At 42.5% G+C, this 15,632-nt stretch overlaps 1 protein-coding gene across 1 annotated transcript in view; it reads right to left on the reverse strand.

Annotated features, from left to right (window-relative positions):
- LOC128440812 (calsyntenin-2) overlaps positions 1–15,632 on the reverse strand; it is a 238,423-nt gene that overhangs the window by 84,791 nt on the left and 138,000 nt on the right. The window contains exons 3-4 of the mRNA XM_053423654.1: positions 11,074–11,269; positions 443–651 (exon numbers count right to left, since the gene is read on the reverse strand). Of these exons, the coding sequence (XP_053279629.1) occupies positions 443–651; positions 11,074–11,269 (405 nt within the window). The remainder of the gene's footprint in view (positions 1–442; positions 652–11,073; positions 11,270–15,632) is intronic.

Below are 15,632 nucleotides of genomic sequence, written 5' to 3' on the forward strand. Positions count from 1 at the left end.
ACAGTAATGTCTCTTACATTTTTGATTCTTAAGCAAAAAAAAATAAGAGAAATGTTAAAAAAATAATATTTCTCTTCTCTCAGAAAGTGGTCCTACAATTGTATTTAAATAGCTAAGCTTAGCTTATGTGTGTGCATGTGTGTGCAGGTATATGCATGTTTAGTTTAAACTATATGTTTGTGTGTGTATGTGTGTGTGTTTGTGTGTATTATACATTTTCAGATATTAAATACAATTTTTTTTTGCTTCACCACATAATATGGAGAGCAGACGAAGATTTGAAATACGTATCAGAAAGTGGATGCCCTGAGGAATTAACTGACACAACTTCAAAATAAAAGTTGTTACGCACTGATTGTCATTGACTGTTAATACATAGGTAACATAGCACAATGACATATCTTTGGATGCTTGTCATATATCTGGTGTCTCCTCTACTCACCATTGCGATCTATTGCGAAGGGCGTGGCGCTTGTGGTGATCTGGTAGTTACATATCTGGCTGTACTGTGGAGAGCAGTCCTGGTCAGTGGCCTCCACCTGCAGGATGCTGTCATAAATCTTGCCCTCTGTCACAGCGGCGTGGTACTGGGGCTCCCGAAACACAGGAGCAAACTCATTCACGTCGTTGACCTGGATGTGCACCACCGCTCTGCAGACCATAGGGGGAGACAGAGAGGGGGGGAAAAGGAGATTAGTGTAGAATATGATATCATCTGCATAGAGTGTAACTGCTGTAACTGTAACAGACCTTCCCTTTTTTTTATGTTTCATTTGAGAAATAAGAAATCATTTGATTAATTCATCAGTTATATAAAACATAAAGCATGATTTCAAGCACACATTGGCCAGTAGTTGCATACAGACCCTCATGATTCTCAGAGGATGAATCTTGATAACTTTACCCTGCTTTTTACTCTAGCACCAACCTGACATTGATATTAGTGGTTTTAGGTGAAATGGAACACAAATTATTGGATGGATTTACATTATATTTAGTTGACACATTTCTTTTCCACATAGGATGAACTGTAACAATTTTGACGATACAATTAAAAGCAAAACCATCTCTCCTTTATTATTACTGTTTATTGATGATCAGCAAATTAATGTATGTTAAAATAAACTTTTTCAACTTTTTTTCACTGATTTTGTTGGTGCATCTTCCAAATCTATAAAAAAATGTATATCACAATAATATAACTTCTAAGATATAAAAAAAAATATCCAATAAGCATTTACCAATGCCTCCACATGAATTGAATTATTAATGCATTAACCCAAAACCAAAAATCCTGCTGCCGATGTATTTCTCAGCAATTGTCAGGCAAAAAAGTACACTGCAATTAAGGTTTGCTGTTTTCAGTTTCATTTATGCTGCCACAGCAAAAAAAAAGGGGGTTAGAGAGAGAAAAAAAGAACAAAGTGGTTTTATAAATGGGAAAAGGTTATGTGTATATTCACGATTCGGTCCATTGTACCTAATCACTGCAAGGCACTTCCTGAAATGCATTATAAAGCTCTATGTCTTTGAAGTCCTCACACACGAGGAGGGATATTAACATTCTTTGAAAATGCAATGGCAAGAAGGAGTAATGACTGCAGCCTCTCAAATAATGGTTGAACCTAACGAGCAGAGTTCCCTAGCAGTGATGAATTGAATTGGTAACCAGTAGTCGCAATGTGCTTGATGTAATTCACTATCTGACCTGACCCCATGGATTGCTTCGATCGCATTGCTATCGCAAAATAATCGCCCGGATCGCTTCCTCTACAATAGCTATACACACCTTACACAGTGTCCCAGTGCACTTACCACACTAATTAATCATTCCATAAGCAACCTGTCAGTCACACTTCATGAAGAAGGCCAGTGTGCATCACTCTAAAACATGCCTGTATCGATACCCTACAGCAGCCAGAAGGCAAGAGAAGAGGGCCTGATCAATCCTTCGATTCGTTGACTGACTGGTGATGGACGACGCTGGGCCAGATTAATACAGTTTTAAGCTCTGGCAGAAGTAATGCTTTGCTTCGTGAGACAAAGGGGCAGAGATGAGTGTGTGGCTTATAGGATTAGCTGGTGGGTACAGTAATAACGGTGAAATTATGCAACAACAAGGAGCCGTGCATATCTCTCCAACATGTGGTCAGCTGGAGATGGAGACTGGACGTCAAAGAGGAAGACAGTGTGGAGGCTGAGCCCGGGCAAAATGGATTTCCACACTGCCTTATCTGTCCCTGTCACACAAACACAGGGGGGCCATTTGTTTTAAGCCTCTGTACACAAACACATGCAAAGTTGAAGGTTTTAATAGAAATCCTAAATGTGTAAACAACTGGTGAAAAAAAGACAACGAAATGGAAGACAGGCATTGTAGGGTGTAACTTAGTACATTTATATTTTGTTACTTTATACTTCCACTCATCGGATGAATCTACTGTGTTTTATTTAATAAGGTAATATCTAGTTAAAATGTTTAATATGATGTTAAGTCAACCCAAACGATACCAAAGCACTAAAATGAGCTCTGCCTGCCTTCCATCATTTAGTGTATAGTTTCAGAACTGTGGGAACTTCAAGGAATATAACAGAACCTTGCATCTGAACTCCAAGATTAATGGAGGTTGTGTAATTTCATGCAACACGGTTAAGATCTCCAATCTTCATAATTGAGCCTACACTTTCTCTCCTCCGCCTTTCCTCATAATACAGATGTCATCCTACACACACTGCTTCATGTCCCATTTCTTTCATTATTATCTGCATCATTCATTGTAACTCATGTCATTTGTTAGTAACTAAACAACTCATAATTTATGAAGGGCTCTATGTACGGAGCCCCACACCTGACAAAATGTAATAAAAGTCCAAACTATAATATTTATTTTTATACATAAAATTACCTGGTGCCCAATGCCTCCATAGCAAGGGCATACACAAAACTTACTAAAAATTAGACATAATCTCAGTATTTGCAATATTTAAACAAGGCAAAAAACAAAATAAATTGTGAAATATAGTTAATAAATGACTAATTATTGTTGGTTAAAAATTGTTTAAATAAACTATATAGAGCTATAGATATTTCCTTTGACCTCCAACCAGCTAATAAGAATTCATGAATACTTCAGACATACAGTATTAGTCTACTTATTGACAATTTGTCTTTGATTTTATAAAACCTTGGCATAAATTTCTATATTCTCCATTTTTGTTATACATTATTTGCTTTCAAACAAATCCATTTGTTGTAAATATGTGATGTACTTCAAAATGAAAATAATATATATATTTGTTTTTAAATAGCCTTGACTATATGAAATAAGTGAATTTAAAGAGAGAAAAAAAACTAAATTAAGTATTATTTGTAAAGACTTAAAGATGACAAGACTGTGTGGGAGTAGCTTGGTCAGATGTGATTTACAGTGGCCTGGGAACAAAAACAAACAACCCCAAATCTGTCATCACATCCTGATTCAATTGTAACATCCAGTCCTCACAGAAATATAGGAAAATCTCCAAAGCTGTTGTGACATCGGCAGAACCCTGTGTTCACGAAGGACCATTACTCACAGCGAGGAGCTGCTGGAGAAAATAGGTTTTGAGGGCCTGTACAGGATCTGAATAGTTGTTCCACCACCAGACAGAAGTCGGGAATACACAAACAAAAATGTGTGTGACAGTGATTCATCCTTTAGGATTAGGATTGGTGGGATGTTAATGGTGGTGCTAACAGCAGTCGAAAGGCAGCGATAGGAAGAAGTGACGGATGATGGCAGCAGCAGTGTGTGCAGTAAATCCCTCAGCCAGCTTTGTTTTGTCATATTAATGACGCCCTCGCATAAACATTACCCCCTGGTTTGCCACACTCCCCAGTGGTGAGGGAGCAAACATATGCTCTGTTCCACCGAGGCTTGTACGGAGGGACTGCGGCGTGTGTGTGTGATCATGTATTCATGCACACACAAATGCATCATATATAACTAAATAACTGTGAGTCAGTGTGAGTGTGTGTGCGCGCGAGTGTGCGTTTCTCTGCTGTTGGCTCACATCTGGACCAAACAGACGTCTGGCTCTCTAGGGCAAGTGTGCGTGTTTGTTAGTGTGTGAGAGTGTGTGTTTGTGCGTGTGTTTTTCATGTTGCCGTAGCGTTTCCAAGTCGACTCCATGGCCGCCGTTCACAGTGACAGGCCACAGCTCACAGGCAGAGGGTCGGAAGTGAGTCACTGGTTTCTGTGTCAACGGAACAGAACCCCCCCCCCCCCCCCCCCACGGGTGCAAGACTGATCACAGCAACACTGCTGAACAAAGTGGATGGAAACAAGAGCCGTGGGGATGGATATCCAGAGGAACATAAAAGTCAAAGGTTAAACAAACATCATCGTCCCAGCTAATGAGGAAACCAAATCTGAGGCCTTGTTTTAATTTGCTGTGTGAACACGTCATGTTTAAATACAACTGATGCAGATCTAAAATGTGGTGCAGGGAAGTTACAGCCTCTGTCCAACAACACTTTTATGATTCATTACTTCAGATCGGAGCTGGGTGTCTGAATGTTGTTGTGTTTTCCTTTGCTGCACTATACACTTCTTTTAGAAAAACACTGGTCAGCAGAGTTTTCAGGGTTTTCCTCTGTGTTAAATCATGTGGATCTCCACATCAAAAAGCTCCCTTGGTGTTTCTGCAGTTGGCAGAACGCTAAAATGTTTTAATGGCCAATGTACTGTACGTGACACTGAGGAGTGCCAACGTGAGAGAGGGAGACTGGCATCAAGCCGGGCGGATAAGCGGTTATTATGAAAAATACTGCAAATACGTTAACTGACCCACTTTCGTCCGAGACAGCTGTCATTGGTTAAACTCCTTGTAAACACAGACTCCAGTCTTCAGCTGCAGATCCATACACTTCACTGCTAATCCAAAGACTAACACATTTGTTCAACTCAAATAAAGTTGGGTTTCAGTTTGACTTTCATTTCATTTGCATTTTTCTTCAAACTCACGCTGAAGCCTCATATTAGTTTCTGCCGAGCTTCATATATTTCTACACAGAACCAGGAGTGGGGTTTTAGTTTCCATCACTCTGGCAATATCTTTGGAAGAGATATGAACAAGTGGAATGTTTAAAAATCTGCTTTGACGGAAATATGCAGGTAGCTTCGAGTCGCAGTGAGATATGTAACAATTGATTTAATAATTCATCAGCCTCATTAATATTTTCGGGGGATTATGATGATACTGATAGGATACTGATTAAACACTTGAACAGCCCCACTCTACACGTTATCCTTCTTATCTTTTTGTTCCTATCAGCCGCACACTTATCTCAGCCCCTTTGTCTCGCAAATCATGTTTTAGTGCGCTGGCTGAAATGACTGAAATCATGATAGGTATCTCCATCCCTAAGGTTTGTGGTAAAGCTGATCTTCATGCACTTCACATCACAACCGGTTGTGTTCAGAGGACGGAGAAGTGATTATTGGAAACCCAGGTTGAGAGGAGGGTTGTGAAGAAGTTATCTCTATAAACAAAATTCTTCATGTGAATATCGAGAACGTGTACAGGACAAGATTTGGCAGCTGGTGGTCTTCTGGTTTCTGTTTCCAGGCTGACCAATCACGTTTGAGCAGGCTGTGTTTGCCCACAATCTGTGTTGAGCGCAAAAGAGGAGGAACATATTCACCGAAATTGCATCGGCTATTAGCTTTTAAAATTATCTTCACTCATATGCAGATAGCTGTCATAGAGACTTACCAAAATGTGGTGTGGACTTAAAACACCTACGAAAGGTATCACTGTGTGTGTTTAATGTGGAAACACATTTGACTTAATGGATAAAAGAAACTAGTCAAATTGAAAACACTGTACGGCGAACAGAATATAGGCCGTTGCCCCCAGCGGGAAATTAATCATCAGATGATATTTGATTGGCTCTGAGGTACCGATTCACTCAAATTCAAATATCAAACTATATTTCTATAAGCCATATTCACAATTCACAATTCGTCTCTTATGGCTTAATAAGGTTAATAAGGCTTAAAAAAAAAATCCCTGTTCTCTATTAACATGGATATAAAAAAACGTGTGGGGGATCCCTCTCACAGGACGCTCAGAAGTGCAGTAGATGCTGCGTGTATGTGTTGAATTTATCAGTTGCTTTTAAAATATAGCATTAACATCTTGTTGTTGATGCATTTAAACTGTTTTACCAGGTAAGAAGGAGATGACCTGAGAATTTGAACTGCCTCTAACGTTGGTTTGTGCTGGATTCACTACAATTGATTGTGGTGTTTTAATCTACACATGAGTAATGTCTCTGTCGGGGTGCTTGACTATTCCGTGTTTCTTTAAACGCTCTCCCTCTAGGAAACACTGTAGTCAGTAGAATATAAAATATTTCATCACATCTGACTGATACCAATGTATGATAATACGTTTTCTTAGAGGATCAGAAGTAGAAAGACGGAGACAAAAATGTTCTGTGCTAGCAAAGTGAAGTCGGCACAAGTTACAGATGTTGGAAAGGTGTTAAACTCTGACTGAGTGTTCATCTCATACACATCGTTCAAATGACACTGACGCATGTTTTATTACAAGTCGCTTCGATGACAGTCGCCTCCTTTGTCATGTCCTTCATCTTATTAAAAAAGACGGTATGGAGATGTTTGGAATCACTTTTCCGGGATGTGAATATCTCATGAGAAAATGAAGTGCAGCGTCGACCTATTCAAGTGCCAGGTGTGATTTCAGTCCAGCTAAATCATATGCAGACACAATCAGATACCAGCTGCATGTTGATGCCAGGTTAGCATTGTTCCCTGCTTATTACATATTCATCTGCACTCATTACTTATCAACACTCAGCTACACACAGCCACTCAAACAAAGTCATTATTAAAAGTCTCCCACGCGCACACACACACACAGACACACACACACACACACACACACACACACACATAGAGACTCAATTAATCTTTGTCAAGAATTAGCAACACCGGATAGTTACCTCATCAATATGCAAGGATATCCCACTTGCACATCGGCCAGCACCCTGAGGCCCTGGCACAAAACTCCACAGGAGCCATGTGTAATCTCAATACAAGGTGATTATAATGCATGCTAATCCAGTCCAATGTCGAGCTTCACGTCCAGATCCCGCTTACCCCTCATCAGACAGTATGGATCAAATCATCGATGGGTGGATTGGACTATCATGCAGCTGAACGGAGGAATATCGACAAAACTACACGCAGGACATCAGGCTGTAATCCCTGTACAGTTAATCACATAGTTAGAAAATAGATCGTTAGGCTTTTTAACAGACATTTAAGAGCAACTCTTCACAGTTAAACGTGTGAGTGGCCATTTGTCCAACTTTACTGGCGAGTGTTCAAGCGTCTGCCGAGGTGCGGCGACACCTCATCGTGGTTTGAATCTGGGATGGGAGCGGGTGTCACTTTCGTTCGTCGGGTAACTGCAGCAGACAGGCACAGATGGTGCAGCTCCTGCTGGTGCATATTCATAACTGAAACCCAGAGACTGTATTCTCCCAGTGCATTATGTTAGCCAAAGATAAACAGCATATTCCTGCACTAGATGTATTTTTTTTTTCACTCTATCTCGCCAGGAATAATAATCATATCACCTAATAGGATTTGACAGAATGAGGTTTCACTCAAGTGTGACAAACGAGAAGTTTGGAATCTTGGTGGAATAAAGCAGTGACACATTGACAGCACTGCACAGTGTCTGGTCTGCGTGGCGTCCCCTGGTCTTTCTCATTGTAGGAATTTGTAACGACAGCTTATGCTAACGACGCAGAGCTTTGGGCCCACGTCTACACTCCACATTTAAAAAAGTGACTTTTCGGTTGTTAATCTTGTGTGTGTCTGTAGGTGGTTGTTTATTGGTTTGAGTGTGTTTGTGTGAATGTGAGATGCAAAATCAGCTGATCTATCCCGACTCCGCAGCTATGGTATTTGTATTATTTATATGTAAATGTAGGGATATCAGTGTGGATGTGACTCGGCATTTGGGATTTGGGAGTGTGTGTATCAGTCTGTGTGTGCGTGTGTGTGTGTGTGTGTGTGTGTGTGTGTGTGTGTGTGTGTGTCTGTACATTGTCTGTCCATCAGATTTGTTGAGATAATTAGCCTCTCCAAACTGCTGCGAGGTGAGGACACACAGGCCTCTAAGATTCACTAATGATGATTTTAATCACTGTAGCCCTGCCTACGTGGCCCCAGAGACAATCATCAGAAATCAGTGTACCTACCCCTGTTATGAATTAATTAACCTCTCCACCCCACCGCACCATCCCCATGTCAACCGAGCACCAGTCTCCAGGCGTGTGACCTCTGGGCCACTGTGTCTCACCCGTGCTGCGGTTAAGGTGCGAGACCTGGAAAGGTTTGTGAATATCTCACGCTTCGTGAGGAAGTGAGACCTCCCTCATGCCTTATTACTCCACGGCTACATGTAGAAAGTCACTCGGAGAAAAAGGTGTTAGTGTGGTTGGAACTGTGACGGATAGGTTCAGAGCAGTAAACTTTTTAATTAGTGAGATAATATTATTGTTTTTCTTCCACTCCATCCAACCAATCTACATCAATGCGAACCCTTCACAGCTCAATGTCAACAGCTCCCATGGCAGATGTCAGCCCAACAGTGTTGCAGCATCATTTGGGTTTTGTGTAAATTTGACCTAAGCAGAGACAGTTTCAATGAATTTAAGGTGAGTTTGGACATTTTGCTGAGAAGTGATTGAGTCAAACAGGGTGATTTAGAATCGTAAAATATCCATACACAATTATTTTCTGCTCTGACTCAGAAAGAGGCAGGTTTTAATGTCATGTCTCTCAACCCTGCTGACAATGTTCCTGACAATCCCAACAAGAAGGGAGATAAGACCTTTACCACCTTCACAGGATGATTCCATATTTCAAAGTTTGATGTGGCATTTTCGAACAGAAAACAGAATTTCTACAGCCAGGGCTGAGGAAGCAGACATTTGTGAGTTTGTACCAGAGAGAGAGGGACTGACAGGGAGGACAGAGTCACACAGCAGGAGCGAGCTGAGCTGGAGTCAGCCTGGGAAAAAAAGACGATGGGAATGAGAAGTAGGCCGGCAGTCAGTGGCAAGCAGAGCCGGGAGGAAAAGAGGATAGAGAGAGAAGTTTAAACTCATCCTGTGTCACTCCTGATCCTCTCCCCTGTCCTCTTTAGCTGCTAATTTTCTTGACTGCCTTCCCTCTCTGCTGTTGATGTGTCATGTGTAATTTGAGCAAAGCCTCGGGCAAAGCTTCTTCCTTATCCCTGTTAGCTTCTTTCTAAATCAGAGCTGGCGAGCGAGCAAGTGCTGCGGCGAGGGGCCAGACACGTCCTCTGAGAGTTGCCAGGGAAAGGACAGGGCCATTTAAAGTGTCCCCAAATTCACTTTCCCCGCAGCGTCGGCCTGACTGCGCCAACCCAGCAGGGTGTGCATTACAGCGGCTAGTGTGACATAACAGGGCGCTCAAAAGGGGACATGGTCAAAAGCACAGAGGGGAGGCCACACGTGACCAATCAGATTTCCTCCCTCGGCCCCTACTATACCAGAATGAGTTCTCTGCTTGTCGGTATCACAACCTCTGAAATATTTTTGTAAAATTTCCTGTTGCACAACTTATCAAACAAATACAGGGGGGGGGGGCACGATACTAAATTATTAGATAACAAAGAGATTCAAAATGGTTGACCATACTTTCCACATTCCTTGTCTGCTTAGAGATACGTTTTCCAGTCATATTAAAATGGGGATCAGTGTTAATCTGGCAATCCACACCCTGTGTACCTGACTCCACCCACTCCTGTAGGGGTCCACGTGCACCATAGTGGACATGGGTGGACAAAGACATTTACATCGAGGACCATAGCCGACCCCAGAAGACTGGCGCCTTCACAAGTCTATGTCCAAAGGCTTATTTTCATATTAAAGCTATTTGGAGTTACCCATAAAATAATTTCTCAGCATATTTAAAGATCTTTAGTCTGTATTATTTTTGTACATGTATTTCAAAAATAGGACCCAGCCTTATGACTCCTATGACTTATAAATCTGCCTTCGCAACAGTATGAAAATAGAAGCAGAAATCACCCTCTTTACCTTGTACAAACCCAAGTCTGTCTCTCTCTCACACACACACACACAGCAAACGCGTGAAAATCCCTGAAGCTAAAACTCCAGGTTTAGCGTGTGAACACTATGTGTCAGTATGTACACACATATATGTCTGTGTGTGTGTGTGTAAGCATCTATAAACCAGAAGAGATGATAGATTTCCGTGCTCGGCTCCATTTTTGAGGTGGTTTGAGCGGTAACACAGCGAAGGGAGATCCAAAGGGATAAAGTCGACAAAGGCAGTCGTATGAAAGGCTGCATGGAGAGCAATTTCAGACAGAGGCTGCGTTCAGGAGAGCCAACAAGTGTGATTAATAGTTTTTATCAGTTGACCTCTTTAAAGCAGTCAGTGGCGTCGGAGGAGGCGGGTGATTTGCTGTGTTTGCTCTCTGGGATGCAACTGGACCCACGAGAACAGAGGAGGAGAAAGAGCTGGAAACTTCAACTGAGTGTTATTTGAATCAAATTTAACTTTGGGGTAAAGTCTAGTGAAAGTAATAGGCATCTATGTGAGGAGTAGTTTTCTCTTTCAAGTTTCATCTCATGCTGAGAGATTTAAAGCAAATTATTAACATTTTAATGTTTGTTTTTTCAACCAGCATTTTGCCTGTTAGGCTATTAGAAACTGTCAGTGTGCTCTGGAATGGCTGATCATTCGATAATTTGATCCGTTGTCTAATAGATGAGGAAACATACATAAAGTACATTCTCTTTGACATAATTTAGCTGTGCGTTTTTATGACTAATTGACAAATGAGGAAATTCAAACTTATTCAAAAAAATGGAGCTATATCTACGACTGTGAGTATACAAATTGCCATGTGAAGTGTGCATGTATACATATTGTGCATGTATTGGCATATTCCATCAGGCGTCTGTGCTCAAACCCTGGTGTGCATATCACTCACTTGTGGGACTTCTTGCCCTCCGTTCCCTTGGGCCCGGAGCCACAGTCGTGAGCCTGTATGATGAAGGTGTATTCCTTCTGCAGCTCACAGTCCACCAGGCCGTGGGCCCTCAGCTGGCCCTCGCCTGACGTACCGTTCAGCACCACCGCTTTGAACGGAGCCTCCAGCCCGTGGATGTTGAACGCACAGATCTCCCCTAGAGACCAGGAAAAGGAGAGGAGAGAGGAAAGGAGGAGGTCAGGCAGGTGCGATTGGTTCACACAAGAAATCCTAAAAGAGCATATTTGTGTAAACCGTATTCTTTTGAAATGCAGAAGAGTAACACGCAGCGGAAGACACAGTGATTGTCACAGTTTGACCTTTTTCATCCAGAAACAAAGATGAAGCAGTGCTCATAATATAAAACTACAGTACTGAAAAATTATCCCCAGTGTTTCTGGGAACACAGAATGGGAAAATATTCCAGAGCATGCAGCCTCTCCTGCTTCACAGCTCTAGCAGGACAAATCAAATACAGTGATATATGAGCAGCACAGGTTAGAATACATCTCTGTGGTGTTATATATTGGAATTTTTTCGGGAACCAAAAAATATATATAAGTGCAGTGCCTGTTGTAAACACCTGTTTGGAATGCACTGTTTTTTTGGTCTGTGGTGATTATGATTGCAGTCTTCTTTCTGCCACTGTCAAAGTGACTGGCAGTAATGGAGCCCCACAGAACCCTGCTGCTCCACAGAACTCTGAAGCTGCCCCCCCACTGCCGCACAAAGAGCCGTTTATTCATCTATTGTTTTCAAAGTTCAGTGAACCTCCACTCAGAAAGACAAGCTGGAGAATCAGTTGTTCTTGCCTTTGTTGTAAACGTGCTTGTTGTTGTGATCAACAACGTCACTTACATCAATGAGCACTGGTCGCCTGTTTATTACAATGTCATTAACATTTACCACTTCTCCAAATCGCTTCTGAATCTACACACACTTCAGTCGGCCCTTAACTACACATACAAAGTGTGAAGCCGACAAGTTGAAATTCTCGCGATATGCGGTCCACATACAGACGGTCAGAGATTTCTGGAATTAGTAGATATATGTATAATTTTACAATTTGTATTCCAAGTGAAATCTTTACTTGTGGCATCCTTGGAGGTTTTTTCCAGTACCTCTAAGTCATTGTTATGCCACACAGTTTTTTTTTAATGCTCTATTTTTATGACAGTATGATTTTTCCACCATGTGCACCTGACAGCTCACGTCAGTTTGAAAGAGGCTGGTGAAGAGACGGGGAGGATCACTGAGCCTGTGCACCAAGGAAGACATCAGCCAGAATGTTTGGGCTTGTTACTCTTCTGTATCACCAAACGTGAACACAAGTGTCAACTTCAAACTGCTTTTATTTTTCTCTTCTTAACCCTGTGTGTAAACAATTCACGTAAACTTGTTAAGGGACAAAACTTATTTTAGTCGGTTGTCATCTACCTTCCTCAAACTTTTCTCTCTCAGATGTTCCTGGAATTCAAACAAGAAACTTGAAGTTCTAAAGATTTGTAACCTTTTGAATAGTTAATGTATCCTGGCTGACTTTCACAGTTTCCCTCCGGTCCTTCACCTTGGGTAATGGCCAGTGTAGAGTTTCGTGGGTAATATGAAAAACTGACATATAGAAAAAGAACACATCTAGCCCTGCAGTTCTTATAAACACATCAAGCTCACATTCCTTATCTTATCTACTGCGCAAATGTTCTCATCACAAAGGATGCCACAAAACAACAAACAGCACGATCGAGTTATGTGTGTGGTTTAAATATAAGCTCAAAGTCACCCTCGTGGTGAAATGCAGAGGAGGAAAATCCATTTAAATCCAGAGTGAGCGGCTGACACGAGAAAAACGAAGGAGCCAGGAGGCGGCTGACATTTATCAACAGGCTGCATAAAAAAGTGTTAAAAAAAGAAGTTTATTCTCCCTTTTTTCTTTGAGAGCTGTCACCCCCTTGTGTTTCAACTTGTGGGAATTGAGGAAATCACTTAACGCGTCGGGACTCACACTCTAACCTGTGACGGCTAATTGCACTGATATCACTTTAACGAACAACGAGGACAAAATTGGATTCCCAAGCAGCTTTGTGCCTGCGTTGCTCCTGGCAAGTTCTGATAAGAGCAACTTTATTTTCCACCGCCTTCCCCTTCTCCTCTTTCTCTCCCCTGTCATCCCGCTCCTGTCATAACTCCCCCCAGCCCTTCTTGTCGGGGCAGGGCTCTGAAGGGACAATTTGCCCAGAGGAGGTAGAGGCAAAATGATAACGAAAAGGTAGAAGCAGGGGGAAGGGAGAGCAGAAACGAGAGAATAGAACAAAGAAGGGTGGGGGTCGACACTATCTGCATGCTGTTAAGACTTCCCCTCTGCATTGCCTGAACAATGACTTATCAGAGTTAAATGGGGCCCCACAATGTGGACAAAACACGGCTTGCCAGGGAGAGCAAAATGATAAAAATGGCACCGAGCAAACGGTGTGCGACAGGGAGTGACAGGAGATGCAACAGTCTTAATGTGCGGCTTCTCTCGATATTGCACAACCGTACAAAACAGGCAAATGGAAAATCCATCACCGTTGGAGCGAGAAATAAATGCAATATACAACAGGCAACTGCAGAAACTCCCCATCAGGCTGAGTATGCTGAAGATGTGCTGATGGGGCACGCCCACGACTAAGTGTCCTGACATGCTCCACGTGATTTAATTGCACCTGATAATGGGGAGGGGGGTAGGTCAAGGTTCCAGCAGTGGGAGGACCTCCCTCTTTAGAGACTCAAATGAACAGTCAGACTGCTCAGGGGGGCTAACAGACTAGTCACTTCTTCTTCTTGTTTCTCTTCCTCTCCTTCTTCATCCAACTATCATCTCACTACAGATCTGATCAGTGTCTGCTGCCGCCAGCAGAGAGGCAAAGATGGCGGGCGGAGGAGGGAGGGACGCTGGCGGTGGAGCTGGCCCCGGCGGCAGTAGGGGGAACAGATGTTGGGTGGCTGGCACTTGGCAGAGGCAGAGAGCTCACAAACGCTAATTACGGCGCTAAACTGCTAGCTAAATATGTGTCTCCGTGTCGCATTAGGCTTTTAAGGGGTCGATTTATAGTCAGAGGGAAGTCCGTCTTTCTGACGGGGCCCATTTAAAAGCAAAAGATGCAAAATAATGGATATGTATGCGGCAGCACTATTCCCTATATTTTAGGTATTTGCAGGGTTATCGTCACTGTTCAGGTATTCAAGATAATGAATCATTGTTATGATCTTCAGGGCTCCATGTAGGATGGCAAAAATATGGTTATTTCAACTGCACTCTCGAAAACTTTGAAACTAACTTCCTTGACTTTGTAGACAGTTGCTATTCGTCTTCTTTTTTCCTATTACTTTATTCTCCAGCGCTGTGATTACTAACTCTCCCTGTGGGCAGCATTACGTATCCATTTAATCAAGTCTAAATTAATGACTGTCTATTAGTCAGTGGGAATGTGTGCTCTGGACCTTAGCTGCTGTCCTGTTGGTGTCAGGAGTCCTGCAGTGCTCCGCACCTCAAGGGAACCTGGCACCTGTCCACACCAGACTATCTTTGAGGACACAGAGCTCATTATCAACGAAGGCAGAGCGGCTTTACTGGCAGCAGCGGCCAGTGTTTGCAGAGTAGGAGGAGTGTGACAGAGTATTTGGGGGGCCATAGTGCCACGGAGCCCTAAGTTATTATCAAAGTCGACAGAGCATTGCTGATGAGCTGCCTGCAGCAGAATATACACACTCACTCACACACACACACATGCTACCTAGGCTGAAAAAAATGTGATGCTCTGCAGCTGTTTACTGAGCGTTTGAGAGTTGAAGTGGAGATATCAGGTCAGTCACACTGCTGAGAGGAAGAGGAGGAAGAGAAAGATATGGAAGGAGATGAAAAGAGGAGCTGAGAGAGATGGGAACATGGAAGCTCCCATCTCCCTACTGGAGAGTGACCAAAGCACAGAGATGAATTCACACACCCACAAACGTGCCAGTTTGGAAGCTGAAATCAGGGCAGACATGCTTCTCATCCTCCTACTGTTGGAACACACGCTGGATAGACGGCAAGTAAATCAGATTACTGGATATCCCACTGGCATCCGTTTGCTGGCACCAGAATGTTTGCAATCACATTGTCTTAATATTTCAGCATTATTTCTAAATCAACCATACTTGAACAAGCGCTGCTGTGTGGAATGCAGTTTACACAGTTGTCATGATTTCAGCTGCTTTTCCAAGTTAGAATTGCCATCAAGTTATCTGTTATATTAGTCACCCACATGACCCACTAATTCTGCTTGTCATTTAATCACAAACACACAACCATGCATCTGCCGGCACTCTGGGAGATGTGGATACACACTCACTAACACACACACACACACACACACACACACGCACAAACCCTCTCAGCTGCAGTGCAGAGATAGACGTCAGCCTCATAACTCTGCAGAGGGGCCGAAATTGAAAACGCTGTAATTACCCTCTTCATGAAATTAGCCAGCCGAGGAAAAAAC

The sequence above is a fragment of the Pleuronectes platessa genome, chromosome 5 (genome assembly GCF_947347685.1).
Source record: "Pleuronectes platessa chromosome 5, fPlePla1.1, whole genome shotgun sequence".
NCBI lineage: Eukaryota > Metazoa > Chordata > Actinopteri > Pleuronectiformes > Pleuronectidae > Pleuronectes > Pleuronectes platessa.